The sequence below is a fragment of the Neltuma alba genome, unplaced genomic scaffold (genome assembly GCF_004799145.2).
Source record: "Neltuma alba isolate B1F8T4 unplaced genomic scaffold, ASM479914v2 tig00002384_pilon, whole genome shotgun sequence".
Lineage (NCBI taxonomy): Eukaryota > Viridiplantae > Streptophyta > Magnoliopsida > Fabales > Fabaceae > Neltuma > Neltuma alba.
In genome coordinates this window covers 112,163-126,483 of record NW_021632841.1, presented here as the reverse complement: position 1 = coordinate 126,483, position 14,321 = coordinate 112,163, and the positions used below count along the sequence as shown (strand labels likewise).

Sequence of the window (14,321 nt, the reverse complement as noted above, 5' to 3'; positions counted from 1 at the left end):
GATTACACTTCATTAAATATTATTACCTCCGGTTTTAAATATAAGAGTTAGTTGACTAATTTGATCAGATTAAGAAAATAAATTAAGTTAGTTATTTGTAATGAATAGGTATTGTCTTTCTTAAAATATCCTTACTAATTAAGTATACTGGTTAGAACTACTGTTATTAGAATGACTATGCTGAAAAAAATACATAAATATAATAGACAAAGTATATTGAAGTTTTATATTTACAATCAAAATAAAAATTAAATAAGATCTTATAATAAGAACTGAAACTAATAATAACTTTTGTTGAACAAAGTTATTCACATCCCATGTATGGGGTTTTGATTGGAATTCATTAAATAAGAGTAATTACTTTCCAAAAAACACCCCTCCCATCGGCCGCTGGAATTTTCCTCCCATTGGCGGGGTCGTGGAGCTCGTGGCCGGGGGCTGCTGGCAGGATCTTTAGTGAGAGGGTTGTTGAACCCCCCCCCCCCCAACAAAAAAAAAGGTGTGTATTTGTCTTCTTGTTTGAATTTGAAAATCCCATTTTGAAATTGATTACTGGATTGGTTGATTTCAAGTACTTTTTATGAAATTATATAACTTTCAGGTTTTTTATTTGTGATTTTTCTAACATTAATTTAGAAAATGTGAGTCACACCTTCGTTTGGACTTATTTATGGAATCAGTTCGTTACGCGTTATAGTGACACCATGACAAGCACCGAAGCCGGTTCTTTTCACATGGGGCTGCTGAGAAAGACTCAGAGATACGTGAAAAGTACAAATTTCATTTATTTTGGATATAAATTAAATAGTATGAATCTTTGCTTCTTCTTATTTTTTTTATTTGTATTTTTCATAGAAATAAATAATTTTCGATAAAATAATAAAATATTGTAGTGACTTTGAATCCAAAATATTGTAATTTCAATATTCATGCATTTAAAATTTTACATTACGATATTTATGAAAAAAAGTAGAATTTTTTTGCGGGTTTTTTAATTTATTAATTTAATTATAACTAATTATTCGGTCAATCTCCTCATTACCTTGATTAATTGAATATAGATTAGTTGGGCCTTTTTTTTTTTCTTTAAACCTTGTTCTTTAAACGTGGACGCCTTTGACCGTCTGAACTCCTTTACCACATGGCGTTGAATGGATTTGGCATCTTCCATTTGTTTTTATTATTTCCGGTTAATAACAGCGCCATTTCTCTCTTAATATTTTAGCTTATATACATTGTACTACTTCAATGCTTGATATAAGAACTAACTAATTTTAAAAAATTAAAAAAATTATAATTTTTAAATATTTATATTCATCATTTTTTAAATTAATTTGCGTAAATTATAAAGTAGTATAAATGTATTTTAGAAAAATCACGTAACATATGATATTATTAAATATTTTTTAATTTTTTTAATTTTCTAAATTGGTCAACTGGAGCTTGTATCAAGGATCGGAGTTAGTATAACATTAATAATGATCTATTTTGGCAAAAAGAAAGATTAATAGTAATCAAAATTGACAGGACAGAGCCAAGTTCCGAAAAATTGGTTGGTGACAAATATTAAATACTCCCTTCATCTTTTTTTTGTTTCCAAAGGAAAAATCTCCCCTTAAAAACTTATTGGTAAAAATGATCTGATAAATTTTTGTATGTGAAAAAATTTTATACATATAAAGTATCGGTAGTCTAATTTAAGTAGGCAAAATTTTTTATTAAAAGGAGATTGCACAAAAAAATATCAACACGTATTTCTTTTAATAAAGACGTAAGTAAATAAAAAAGGCAATAAATATTTTATATAAAAACAAACTGTTTTTTAAAAAACAAAATTACACTTGTACTTGTCCTTTTTTATACATATAAAGTATCGGTAGTCTAATTTAAGTAGGCAAATTTTTTATTAAAAGGAGATTGCACAAAAAAATATCAACACGTATTTCTTTTAATAAAGACGTAAGTAAATAAAAAAGGCAATAAATATTTTATATAAAAACAAACTGTTTTTTAAAAAACAAACAAAAAACAAAATTACACTTGTACTTGTCCTTTACAAAAATGAATGGACTGTCTTCCATGCGGTCCTAATCGATTGCGGCCCCACACTTTTTGACTTTGATCCTAACCTCACATCCTCCTATTGATTTCTGTGCTCTCGGTGGTTACAATGCGGGTGGGTGTGTGAGTGAGGGAAATTAAATTGTCCAACCAAATCAAAATTTGTGCGACAAATAGTTGGAAGTTCTCTCAAGGCAAAATAATTCAAAAAGAAGTTACAATTTGTAATATTTTAATTTAGGTATTTTAGAGGTAAAAATTTTATGAGAAAAAATGATACCTGATATGATATTTTGTAAATCTAGTTAAATGATAAAAATATCCTTATATCAAAAAGGTTATATATTAGCAGTTGTGAACTATCAATGACAAATGTTAAACAATAAATGACAAGAAATATATTGATAATGATAAGTTATTTTTTATTACTTCGGTTCTAAATATAAGACTCATTTTATAGTATAATTTACATTATAAAATGGGTCTTACACTATAAAATAGGTCTTATATTTAGAATCAGAAGAGTAATAAACTGTGAAGTCACAATGACAAATGTTGAACAACCAATAACAAGAAATATATTAATAATAACAAATTTGATAGCTTTATTTTTTTAAAAAAAACTAATACAAGAGCATTTTAGTCATTTGACTACATTTGTAAAATACCAGATCAGATATCACTTTCTTTCTTATGATTTTGACTTCTTAGGTGCCTGAATTGGAGTATTGCCATTTTCAATTTCTTTTTATGTCATTTTCCCTTCTCCTAAATATAAAATTTTAATTAATTTCACCTTCGATTTTTCCCCAAAAATGCTATTAATGGTAAGGAATTCTCATAAGAGATATAATTACATTGCTCATGATTGAAGATGATAGTTTAAAGAGTCGAAAAAAAAAGAAAAAGAGATCAATACATGTTTGTAACAAATAAATAACTTAACTAATTTTTTCAATATTTTTAAATTAGTTATCAAGTTCTTACATTAATTGAGAGGGGTAGAATTTTTTTTTGAAGTGCATCCTATGTAAATCCAACGATATGCATGTGTGGTGAAATCAATTAATCTATTAATTTTTTTTGGATTGATACTATTTTGAGTTCTTGAAATTTAATCTCATTTTAATTTTAGTTCCTAAAATTTGAAGTTAATAATTTTGGTCCCTAAAATTTAAAACCAATGGTTTTAGTTTCTGAAATTTATCCTTATTTTGGTTTTGATATTTGTTTCATATAAAAAAAACACTGTTATAACGACAAAAACCTTTAATTTAGATAAATCAAAATGAAATTAAATCTCAGGACCAAAACCAAAATTACTGACCTGACTAAAGATCATATTAATCCAATTTTTTCAATCGGTTGTACTGCTGACAATATAGGTAATGTGCGGGTGTGTGTATATATATAGTAAGAATTTTTTTTTGGACAAAAAAATAGTAAGAATATTTTTAAGCCGATCGAGTCAAAAGCATGATTTTTAGTGGATTCTATTTTGTTTTTGTTTTTTTTTTTAATATCCCAGGGATGTGCATAAATAGAGCTGCAAGTTGAAGCAGAAGAGCTGTCCAGGCATAAACATAACCACATTCTCTCTCATTATTATTGTACCAAATTATGGATCTTCTGCTTCTTCTTTTTCCTGCTCACGGTAGTTCTGAATCTAAAGGAGGAGGACTAGCGTGGGCTCTCTTGTTTGTACTATTCGTAGCTTTCATTGTTAGATCAACGAGTCATCATCATCAGAAGAAGAAGCAGCAGCAGAAGCAGAAAGCCCCAGAAGCCAAAGGAGGGCTGCCTCTAATAGGTCACCTCCATCTTCTGGGTGGTGGCGTGCCAGTTTTCAGGACTCTCTCTTCCATGGCCGAAGCCCATGGCCCCATCTTCTCCCTCAGGCTCGGCTTTCACAACACTCTCATCGTCTCCGGCAGAGAACTCGCCAGAGAATGCCTCTCCACCTTCGACAAAATCTTCGCCACCAGGCCCAACATCGCAGCAGGTATCCCTACCCCCACCCACTTTATTAGTGCTGAAATATCGCAATATATAGAGGACCATGCTTTATGATATATATACACATATATTATGATTATCATATGAGGTTTTAACTCATTTATAACTCAGTTTCTGAATTTTGACTCGTTTACGCGTTTTTTTAATGCTGGCATAATCAATAAACTTTATAGGCATATTTTGAGGTTGAAACGAGATTATGAGAGCTTCCAGGGCTAAACAAAAGGTGTGTAATTGTGGTGGGCAGGGAGGTACATGGGGTATAACAATGCTATATTTGCGCTGGCACCGTATGGGGAATACTGGAGAGAGATAAGGAAGATAGCCACTTTGGAGCTGCTCTCATCGCACAGGCTCCAGAAACTGAAGCACGTGAGAGACTCCGAGATACTATGTCTTGTGAAGGATTTGTTTTCAACCTATGAACGACACAATAAGAACATTACTCATCATGATCATATGGTTGAGGTGCCTATGAGTCAGCTCTTAGAGCACTTGACCTTCAATATCAACGTCCGCATTATTGCCGGCAAGAGATTCTCAGGTACTTCTGTATATATGGCTCTTCATTATTCCCACAAATCCAAGTCCTTTGCACTAATTAATTCCGTATCCCTCTTTCTTCTCACTGCTACAAAAAGTGGCTTCAATAGCATGCATCTAGCTAGATAGATAGCTAGAGTGGTGCTTTTTTTAGAAGATGCTATAAAATCAAACTTAAGATGTGTTTACGTGAGTGCCAAATCATGATTTTAAAAATAATTTTACAGTATATGAAATAAATATATGAAAGAGTTTATCTCTATTTATCAAAAAGTAAAAACACTTTCATAGTTACCCGAACACCCCCCAGTCAAGTCTGGCAGCGCTTACCTATAGTCAAACTTTACTCCTAGCACCACATAAAAAACTCTTCTGTAAATGGAAGGTTATGGATTCAATCCAGCTTGTTATGACCTTTGGTTATTGTTCAGAATCTTGTAATCTAGTAACATGAAAACTCCTCTATAAATAGGAGATCGTGGGTTTGTTCTCGTTTGTGACCCCAGACCATTAGTAACTGCTTCACTAATTGAAAACAAAATTATTCATTGCATCATCATCATCAGGGGATGAGAAAACCCTAACTGATGAAGAAGGGGAGGCGTTCAGGTTGAAGAGGGCGGTGAAGGAGGCGACATATCTGAGCGGAGTGTTCGTGGAGGCGGACGCGCTGCCGTTAAAGTGGCACAAGTGGGTGGACTTGCAGGGACATGTGAGGGCCATGAAGAAAACGGCCAAGGACGTAGACTCAGTGCTGTCTCTGTGGCTTCACCAGCACCTTCACAAGACCACAACAGCTCATTCTGATGGAGACCATTCTGATTTCATGGACGTTCTCATTTCCATGTTCTCCGATCAGGATGCTCTCATTTGTGGCCATCAACGCGACGTCGTTATCAAGGCCACTGCTTTGGTATATGACTTCCTCCCTCTTTATTACTATTATATTCCTGGACCAATCAATTTCCATCTTTACTTCATTATATAATTAAAATATCTCATAAAATGATTCTTTCAAAAAATCAGGGAGTTATATGATAAGAAAGAGTTAAGGTGATTTTTGCATCGGAAGTATTCATGAAGCAACTATGGCGTCGGAAAGTTTCTTCTTCTTCTTTTTTTGTTGGCTCGATATTACTTTTACTTTAGAAGTGTTAAAAAAAGTTGGCAGTTGTCACCTAAACGGTAAAAAAAATAACACATTACATCTTTCTACCTTTTTTTTTTTTTTAAAATTTTCAGGCTTAAAAAATTGATTATTTTTAAAGAAAAAGATTATTCTTTTAACCTAACATATATACTGATAATTTCTTCACGGGTACTTCGTAATAATAAATAGTATATATTTCTTAATTGCCAATATTACATTCATGTAACATGGTATAAAATTTCATTGTGCATTACTACATCTAGTTCTTAATATAAGAATTAATTAGAAGTTCGATTGTGTTTTAGATATAAAACCTTAATTTATTTTGTTTTCTAAATTTATAGTTTATTTTCCTCAAAATATTCTCATTAATAGTAAGGTGTCTCATCAAGAAGTAGTTATTCAATAGTTATTTCAACTTTGAGCACATGATTAATTAAAAAATAATTTAGGAAAGCATGCATATATTTGTTATGCTTAGTCAATTTAACTGTTTTCTTAATATTTCATAATTGGTTATTTAAGGGTACGAGATTTTGCGAGCACAAGTTTTGACCAAATATTTCAACCAGCATTTATATCCACGAAACAAGCATCTTTACGTCGAATCATGAACATGTTTTGTCTCCCTTGGGCAGTTGCGTGGAAAACGAGTTCTTAAATAATAATAATAATAAGTAGGTTCCGTATTTCGTACTTAAAAATAGGAAATTGCCGCGTCATGATCCATGAGTTATCACTGATCAGATGGAAAATGAAAAAGATTGCGTGGTTAATTTAGAGCTATTTTATTAATTTGGTTTGATTAAGAAAAGTCAAATAATTTAGTTAATCCTAGAAAATGATATTTCATAGATCTCTCTAAAACAACAATAAACACTAAATTATCACATGCTAATGGTTTTTTTTTTTCGTTTTAATTTGCAGAATCTGATCCTTACAGGCACCGGAAGCACAGCAATAACCGTAACATGGGCATTATCTTTGCTCTTAAACCATCCAAATGTCCTTAAAAAAGCACAAGACGAGCTCGATACCAACATAGGAACACACAAATGGGTCCAAGAATCTGACATTAAGAACCTTCAATACCTCCAAGCCATTATCAAAGAGACTCTTCGTCTCTATCCTCCAGCTCCATTAACTGGAATCAGAGAAGCCATGGAAGACTGCTTCGTCGGAGGCTACTTCGTCCCAAAAGGCACTCGTCTTCTCATCAACATCTGGAAGCTTCAAAGGGACCCACAAGCATGGAAAAACCCTAACGAGTTCTTGCCTGAGAGATTCATGGAGGATGATCATAAGGATTTGGATTTTAAGGGTCAGAACTTCGAGTACATTCCGTTTAGTTCAGGAAGAAGGTCGTGCCCAGGAACCACCTTTGGGCTTCAAGTCGTGAGCTTGACGCTGGCTCGGTTGCTTCAAGGGTTTGATCTGTCGGCGCCGGCGCCGGCAGCCAAGGCTGGCGGTGTTGCAGTGGAAATGAGCGAAGGCTTAGGGGTGGCTTTGCCTAAGCTTCATCCACTTCAAGTTATGATCAAGCCTCGTCTTTCGTTTGAGCTTTATCAGCAACTTTGAATATATATATATGTGTGTGTGTGTGTGTGTGTATGTATGTGTATGTATTTGCATGGGAGGTTCTCATAATTAGGACTCAAGTTTTCGATGAGCATAGATAAAATAAATAGCCTACACTAGTGGAGCTAATAAATAAAGAGTAGTAGAGTATATTTTTGTGTGTGTTAACGTTGGATGTGTAGTACTTATGTTGTTTGGTTATAAATTTTACCTTAGATTGTTTCAACGGAAAAAACTCCAATGACGAATCCAAATTCGAGTTGGGTCGATTCCCAAAAGGGTATAGCTCTTTCTAGAAGTATATATCTTTTGCATTCGTGCAAGCTTAAACTCGAACTCTCCTTAATTAAGCAGTGATAGCTCTTGCAAATATAATAAACACCGGTTGGTTCCATATGGTAGAGTCTAATTTCATCCCATGCTAATTGCTGAGAAAACATTTTCATATCTTATATATATATATATTTTGCTACAAATGCATAGGCATCGTCCTACCAGAGGAAATCCTATTCGAGTCACTTTCAAATAATAAATGTGAATATATCTCTATTTAAACTTTGGTTTGCTGACTGGCTAATCTCTTCCACTAGAGTTAGTTCGTTGGTCATCATCAGACATAATGATCCTGATGCCTCCATACACGTGGCGTTGGACTCGACTCAATCGCAAACGCGTGAAACAAGACGCATTAAGTCACACAGCCGCCGGGCGAGGCTGGTTAGTCTTTTTCGGAGAAAGACATGTGAAGAATGTACAAACTTTTTTTTACAGTTTTAAAATATAATTTAATTTAAAAAAACAATCTGAATCTTATTTCCCCTTCTTTTAATTAATTTTTTTGATAAAAATTATGTATTATAATGACTTAGAATCTCATTTGACTGTTCATACATTGTGCATTTTTACATGACAGTTTTTGGGAAAAAATTATGAGTCATGCTCAATTTTTTAATTTATTAATTTGATCACCATCCCACCATGATATGATGATTGTCCTTTTTTCATTATTATATGCATGAGTGTCCTGCTATTAGACCAACTAGCACAGGCTATCCCGTGCAACGCACGGAGAGCTTTCACATAGCGAAATAACATAATATCGATACTTTCACAAGCTATTCATATATTGCGTTGGTTTATAAGACAATTATATTCAAATATGATATTTAGATAAAATAAACAATTATCATCATAGTGGTCATTGCATCAGAAAAAACTAATAACATGATGCATAAGGATGATAATATGGCTTAATCGTCATTAATAAAGTGACCAATTCCTAGACACTATTATCTTTAAGTTTCATGAGTAACCACTACCGAAACATTTAAAAATAAAGATATCGAAATTTCAGAAGAAACATGTATATTTAGAAGAAATATTAATCCATTGTCATACAATATCTAAGGACATATATTATAATTTCTTTTTTATTATAAGCATGATGAAAAAACATTAGTCCAACGATCACTTCCCCACACACCACTGTACATTTGGAGTTATTTCAATCTAATTGAAATCAATATAACAATGAATTGTAATAAAAATGTTGATTTTGCATGATTGAAATTTTCAATTCATTTGACCCCATCATCAACAATTTCAATTTTTATTGAATTGAGAATAACAATAGACCACATTTATAATAATAGACCATATTTATAAAATAATATAACAATGCTGATTTTGTATTGTAAAATGAACCCAAATTTATGTACTCCCTACACCATCACATTTTAATCCCATTTTACAGTTTAACGTTCACTTCTCGACCTTGTCCAAAAGAAAAAAAGGTTCACTTCCCGACCTTACCAAAAAGAAAAAAAAAACTTCACTTCCTGTGGATCCTGGTACATATGCTATTGTATCTGCATTCTCTAATCATTTACTTTCCTATCAGGAGTAGAATATTATCATAAACAAAATGGTTTATAAAATTATTGCTATTTCAATAGAAATTATTTATCCGATGTGTTTCAAAGATTGTTTTATATGTTTTGTTTAGGCGTCAGTAAGCCAATTTCCAACGTTGATCATATTAATCTAACTTCAAAAGTTACACAATGAAAATACTTTTTTTTTTAAAAAAAAAAAAGCTATGGTAAAACAGACCCTAAACATGCTATGCTCAAGATATTTTCCAATCATTGGGGAACTAATTAGTTATGAAAGACAAAGAAAGTTAAAAAAAAAAAATACTGCTTAAAGGTTTTTAACCAGAGATATGATGTCAAACACATAATTTTAAATGCAGTATATATTCATGAACTAATAAAATATATTTGATAGTCAACTTCCAAATCCAAATACTACAGTTAAATTTAAAGCATCAAAAGATTGAAGGAGCATTGTAGCACAAATACCACGAGCTAAGAGCTGGTCAAAAAATAAAACAACACCCCCAATATTACTGATACTGGAAGAGTAGGGAGGGCTTTCTGATAGTGGCAGAAGCATCAAAGCGATTCCTACACCAACAATAACAGCAAAGTAGCATGCATATACTATCATAAAATCGTATAATGCCTACCTTGATTGCAGCAGTAGTCCTATTCCCTGTTGCTTCTTCCTCTCCATTCAACTGGACATTCGTTCCATAATTAGTTAAAGGAGCAGAAAGCTCTGAATAAGTTCTTTTGTTAAAAGGCACCAGATTCTTGTAAAAATGGGTATGCACTTGCTTGAACAGCAAAATGTTATCCATGGGTTCTTCTTAAGGTAAAAGTCTAGCATAAAAACTTGTGTAACTTAGCTTAGTATAACAAATTATGCTGAAGTTTTGTTGGTCAACAATCCCCATGTATTAGGAAATTGCCCACTAACTCACTGTGACACGTGACAGCAAATGAAGTTATAAATGAAACCAACTTGAAGTTTACCTTACCGGTCACCCTACTTACAAGGGAAATTATTTTTTCTCGAAAGTCGAGTATGCATGCAAACAAATTTTCATATGATGAGTTAGACTATTAAGAGTTATGTACATTGGTATATTAATATTAATAAACTTTAAATACTGACCATATTGATAAGCACATGTATAGGAGTAGTACTAAGATTGAACATTGAACAATATTTATAAAAAAGGCTAAATTGAGCATGATTCACTTAAGTTAAAAAGAATTGTCACTTACCAAAAAAAAAAAAGAAATGCTTCCTCTACGTTGACTAAATACTTCCGCGCGTTGGGTTATCGGTTTTCACAATCATATAACAGGCAAGAATGTACATGATGACTTAAGGTGGACCAACTGCTCCTAACTATCATTAGTTTAAAGTAAGTTTGATCTTAGGCTAAGGGAGGCTTTTATATAAATCCAAAATGGAATCCTTTATAATGGACCATATCCACGCATTTCTCCTGAAATAATTTGGCTCATAGCTAGATGGAGTAATAGCTGATACGTGATATAACATATATTGTGTATGCTATTTCAGCTATCACATTATGAGTTAATCTGTTGAGCTTGCACAAAGTCAGATATATAATGTTTCCTTTAAAAAAGTGCCTACTTGTCTGCTTCAAATACAAACCCTTAGTGTTGAAAATGTTAATGCATTACCACCATTATGCAAACCATCATTATATCCAGGAGTAGTATCAAGAGTGAGCGTTGAACAATCTTTGTAAAAAGGCTAAATTACACATAATTCTCTTACATTTTATTTGAGTGTGAAAAATCCCCATTATACATATATTAGATTGGAATTGTCAGTTTAAGGAAAATGAAAGTTACTGCACTTCTTCACCACAGCCTTCAAGGTTTGGCCGAACCTTATTAGCAACAATCCATGGCCCTTCGTTTGCCCATTTAAACTCACCTAATATCAGTAAATGGCATTTAATGCATACTTTCAGCCCATGATAAAGTTGAAAATGAAAAATACCTGCCACAAAATTAGATTCGACATAACAGAGGCTATGAAATCAATCTTTGGAGTTTGGATAAACCAATGTCTAAAGAGTTTCATCTATATTCTTAAATAAACCTCTTACAGTTTAAATGATATGGAGACCAAAAAGCTCCTCAATTTTATATTCTAGCTAGTCAAACACCGCAAACCTTACTTACATTAATTTATTAGCACCGTTTCTCTCTCATTATAACCCAATAAGTCAAGAATTGCCATATTTTGTCTTCTTTCAGGTTTGCTACCATTACTATTGATGATCATATTGCTTTTTCTCGCTTGCAAAGCTGCAGTATTCAACTCAATACGATATTAATAACTAAATACATTTTTCCTTATGCTTTCACTGTCTCCTATAACCTGCATATTCAATTTAATAACATAATGAAATCAACAAAACCAGTAAACCCCACTGACTACATATATAACAATTAAAAAAGAATATTTCATTAAATGTATAACGTAATTGCAAGGTTTAAGGATATAAGCAAAATAAAATGTCTACATATTATATTGTTACTCAATATAGATAACCCACAACCTATGAAGACATGATGAATCTCTCCTAGGCAAGATGAACAAATTTCTATACCTGCTCTTCTCCAAAGTAATGTGAAATGAACACTCTTCATAGTCTTATATTCTTGGTCTTGGGATTTATTATGTCATCCTCTAGTGAGACAGCAATTGCAGGAACAAAAAACACGGGCCTAAATTCTGCATCAACCTGCAAAAGTAAACATCGTCAGGACAAAAATAATAAAAGCGTAAGAACAATAGCAGCCAAATTAGGATTGTTAGCCTCACTTAGATTACATAACTCTATATGGCATGATGATAGAATCCCATGAATACACAATTTCAACATGAACAAAAAAATGTTCTACACCCTCCCCAATGCAAATGACTTTACCCACCAGTCAAAAATCACATAGTTTCAAAACAACCTTTCTTTGCTGAGAGGAAAGCCGAGCATGTCAAGATAATTCAAAAGTCAGAATATATCTTAGCTTTTTTGAAGGACTCCCCAAACGAAACAGAACGTGCAGGTCACTGCCTATCATGCCCCCTCCCTACTAAAAGATAGAAAAAGCATGACTGCCACATCATTTGTTCTTCCTCGATATCACCACTGATGAAGATCCACAACCAAAGGTTAACCCCCTAGGCATACACAAAGCAAGAAACTGACTTGAAAAAATAACACAAAACATGAGAAGAAGAATCAAAAAGTTCAAGATTTGACACATACCAAGCCAAACCCCATAGTCTCTAAGTTACCTGCAAACAAAACTACTAAACATCCTAAAATTTAAAGAGCAGTTTCGACTTAATCCAAAAACTTGTTTTGTATAGGGACTCAAGCTAACAACTGGCAAAACAACAATACAATACCGCATAATAGAAAGCTGAGTCTACTGACATTTTTTAAAATGAAATCTACACGTTAGTCAAAGCAATTCTAAATGCTACTGCTGGTTGAAGGTGTTTTCTTAGCTTGCTTGAGGTCAAGGTGTCACGTGAAAGGCAGTTAGGATTCGAGAACAAAAGTCAGAGATATGATCACTTAGGTTTGATTATTATGATTAACATTAACTAATCTTAATACTTTATATTTGCCTTGATCAACTAACCTTAATACAGAATGCTTTAACCACAACACCACCAAGGGCAGCAAAGTATTCATACTCCCAAATAGAGAAGGCAATAAGATGCAGAATAACATCATTGTGAGACATTCCCTTTTGTTGCTTTTCAATGCAGATTAGCATCGTCCACAATGATTGCGTATTTAATCTTCTTCTACCTCACTTTTGATAAGTAAGTTTTAACCCTCAACCTCACTTTGAAAAAAGTATTTCCCTCCTCATTTCAAAAGTTTTTCCAGTTACACTTTGACAGAATGCCCGAATAATAAACATAGAAGAGATAACAGATTGAATCCTCTAAAGCAATTGCATCCCTCACATTTTGATAAATAGAAAAAATAGAAGAAAAAAATAAAAATGCCCCCAAAAAGGATTGACACCAAAATTTACTAAGCTGATCATTGGGTGACGCATTCAAGGGCCAGCTAGAACATAACCTGAACTATTGCAAGATGCAGACAGTCTCAGCCTCCCCAGCGTCATCGACTTCGTCACCAGTGCGTCTCCGCCATCGTCATGGTCACCAGATCATTAAGCGCATGCTATTTAAAAGTTCCAACAAATAGCACATTAGGGAGGGGGACACAAAACATTTGATTCAGTTGTCGAGAAGCAGCATGCCCCCTCCATGCCACTGCCGGCTACTTCCAAATGCAATGCTGACCCAGGTTGAAGAAATCATTGAGCTAAGGAAATAGAGGAAAAAAAAAACACAAATAGAAAAAAAGGGAGTGTTAAGGTATGACACAGAAGAAGAAGGTGTACCTAATCATAGATGAGAGCAAAGTGATTATACACGGCCTGGCATTTAGAGGCGCATCGAGCTGGGCTGCATCTTAAAAGTAGGAGAAGCAAGAGGTTGGGATGCCGAGAACAGAGTGAGAATTACGTGTTAAATGCTCTCTTCTTCTCCTTGCCAATATAGAAGGAGGGCAAGTTCTTTTTATCTGGTTTGTGATTTGTGATTAGCGGGAGAGTTAGCGGGAGAGTTTCAAAAGTTTGAAATTCAAATGCTGGGTCTATGTCAACTATACACTAAGCCCAAGTGAAGCCAATAATTAATAACGGCTTGCACAAAGCCAGATGCAATTTGGTCCAAGCCATCTAATCCTTGTGAACAGTAATTTGTCTCTAGAGCCACCAGTGAGCCGACACAAACACATGGCTTGAGTGGAAGAGATTGAATAGTTATATTGATAATATTATACGATGGTGAATGTTGGGCTTCCTAGAAGCAACAAGAACATAAAATAAAGGTCAAAGTGATGACTTCTACTGAAGAAAAAATGAAAAAAAATATCACACAAAGTGGTTTGGACAATGACAAAGAAGAGGCTAGCATAGGATGCGCAGGTGAGGAAGATAAGCCAAGCGGTTTGGAATTTTTTAAAATGGGGTTTTGGAAGATTGAA

At 33.5% G+C, this 14,321-nt stretch overlaps 1 protein-coding gene across 1 annotated transcript; it reads left to right on the top strand.

The window, feature by feature from the left end:
* The first annotated feature begins 3,660 nt into the window (after positions 1-3,660).
* Positions 3,661-7,354, top strand: LOC114724768 (cytochrome P450 CYP82D47). The gene is made up of 4 exons (XM_028911218.1): positions 3,661-4,063; positions 4,325-4,621; positions 5,187-5,533; positions 6,698-7,354. Exons 1-4 carry the CDS (start codon positions 3,682-3,684, stop codon positions 7,346-7,348), a joined length of 1,677 nt encoding a protein of 558 aa, XP_028767051.1. The 5' UTR covers positions 3,661-3,681; the 3' UTR covers positions 7,349-7,354.
* Positions 7,355-14,321: the final 6,967 nt, after the last annotated feature.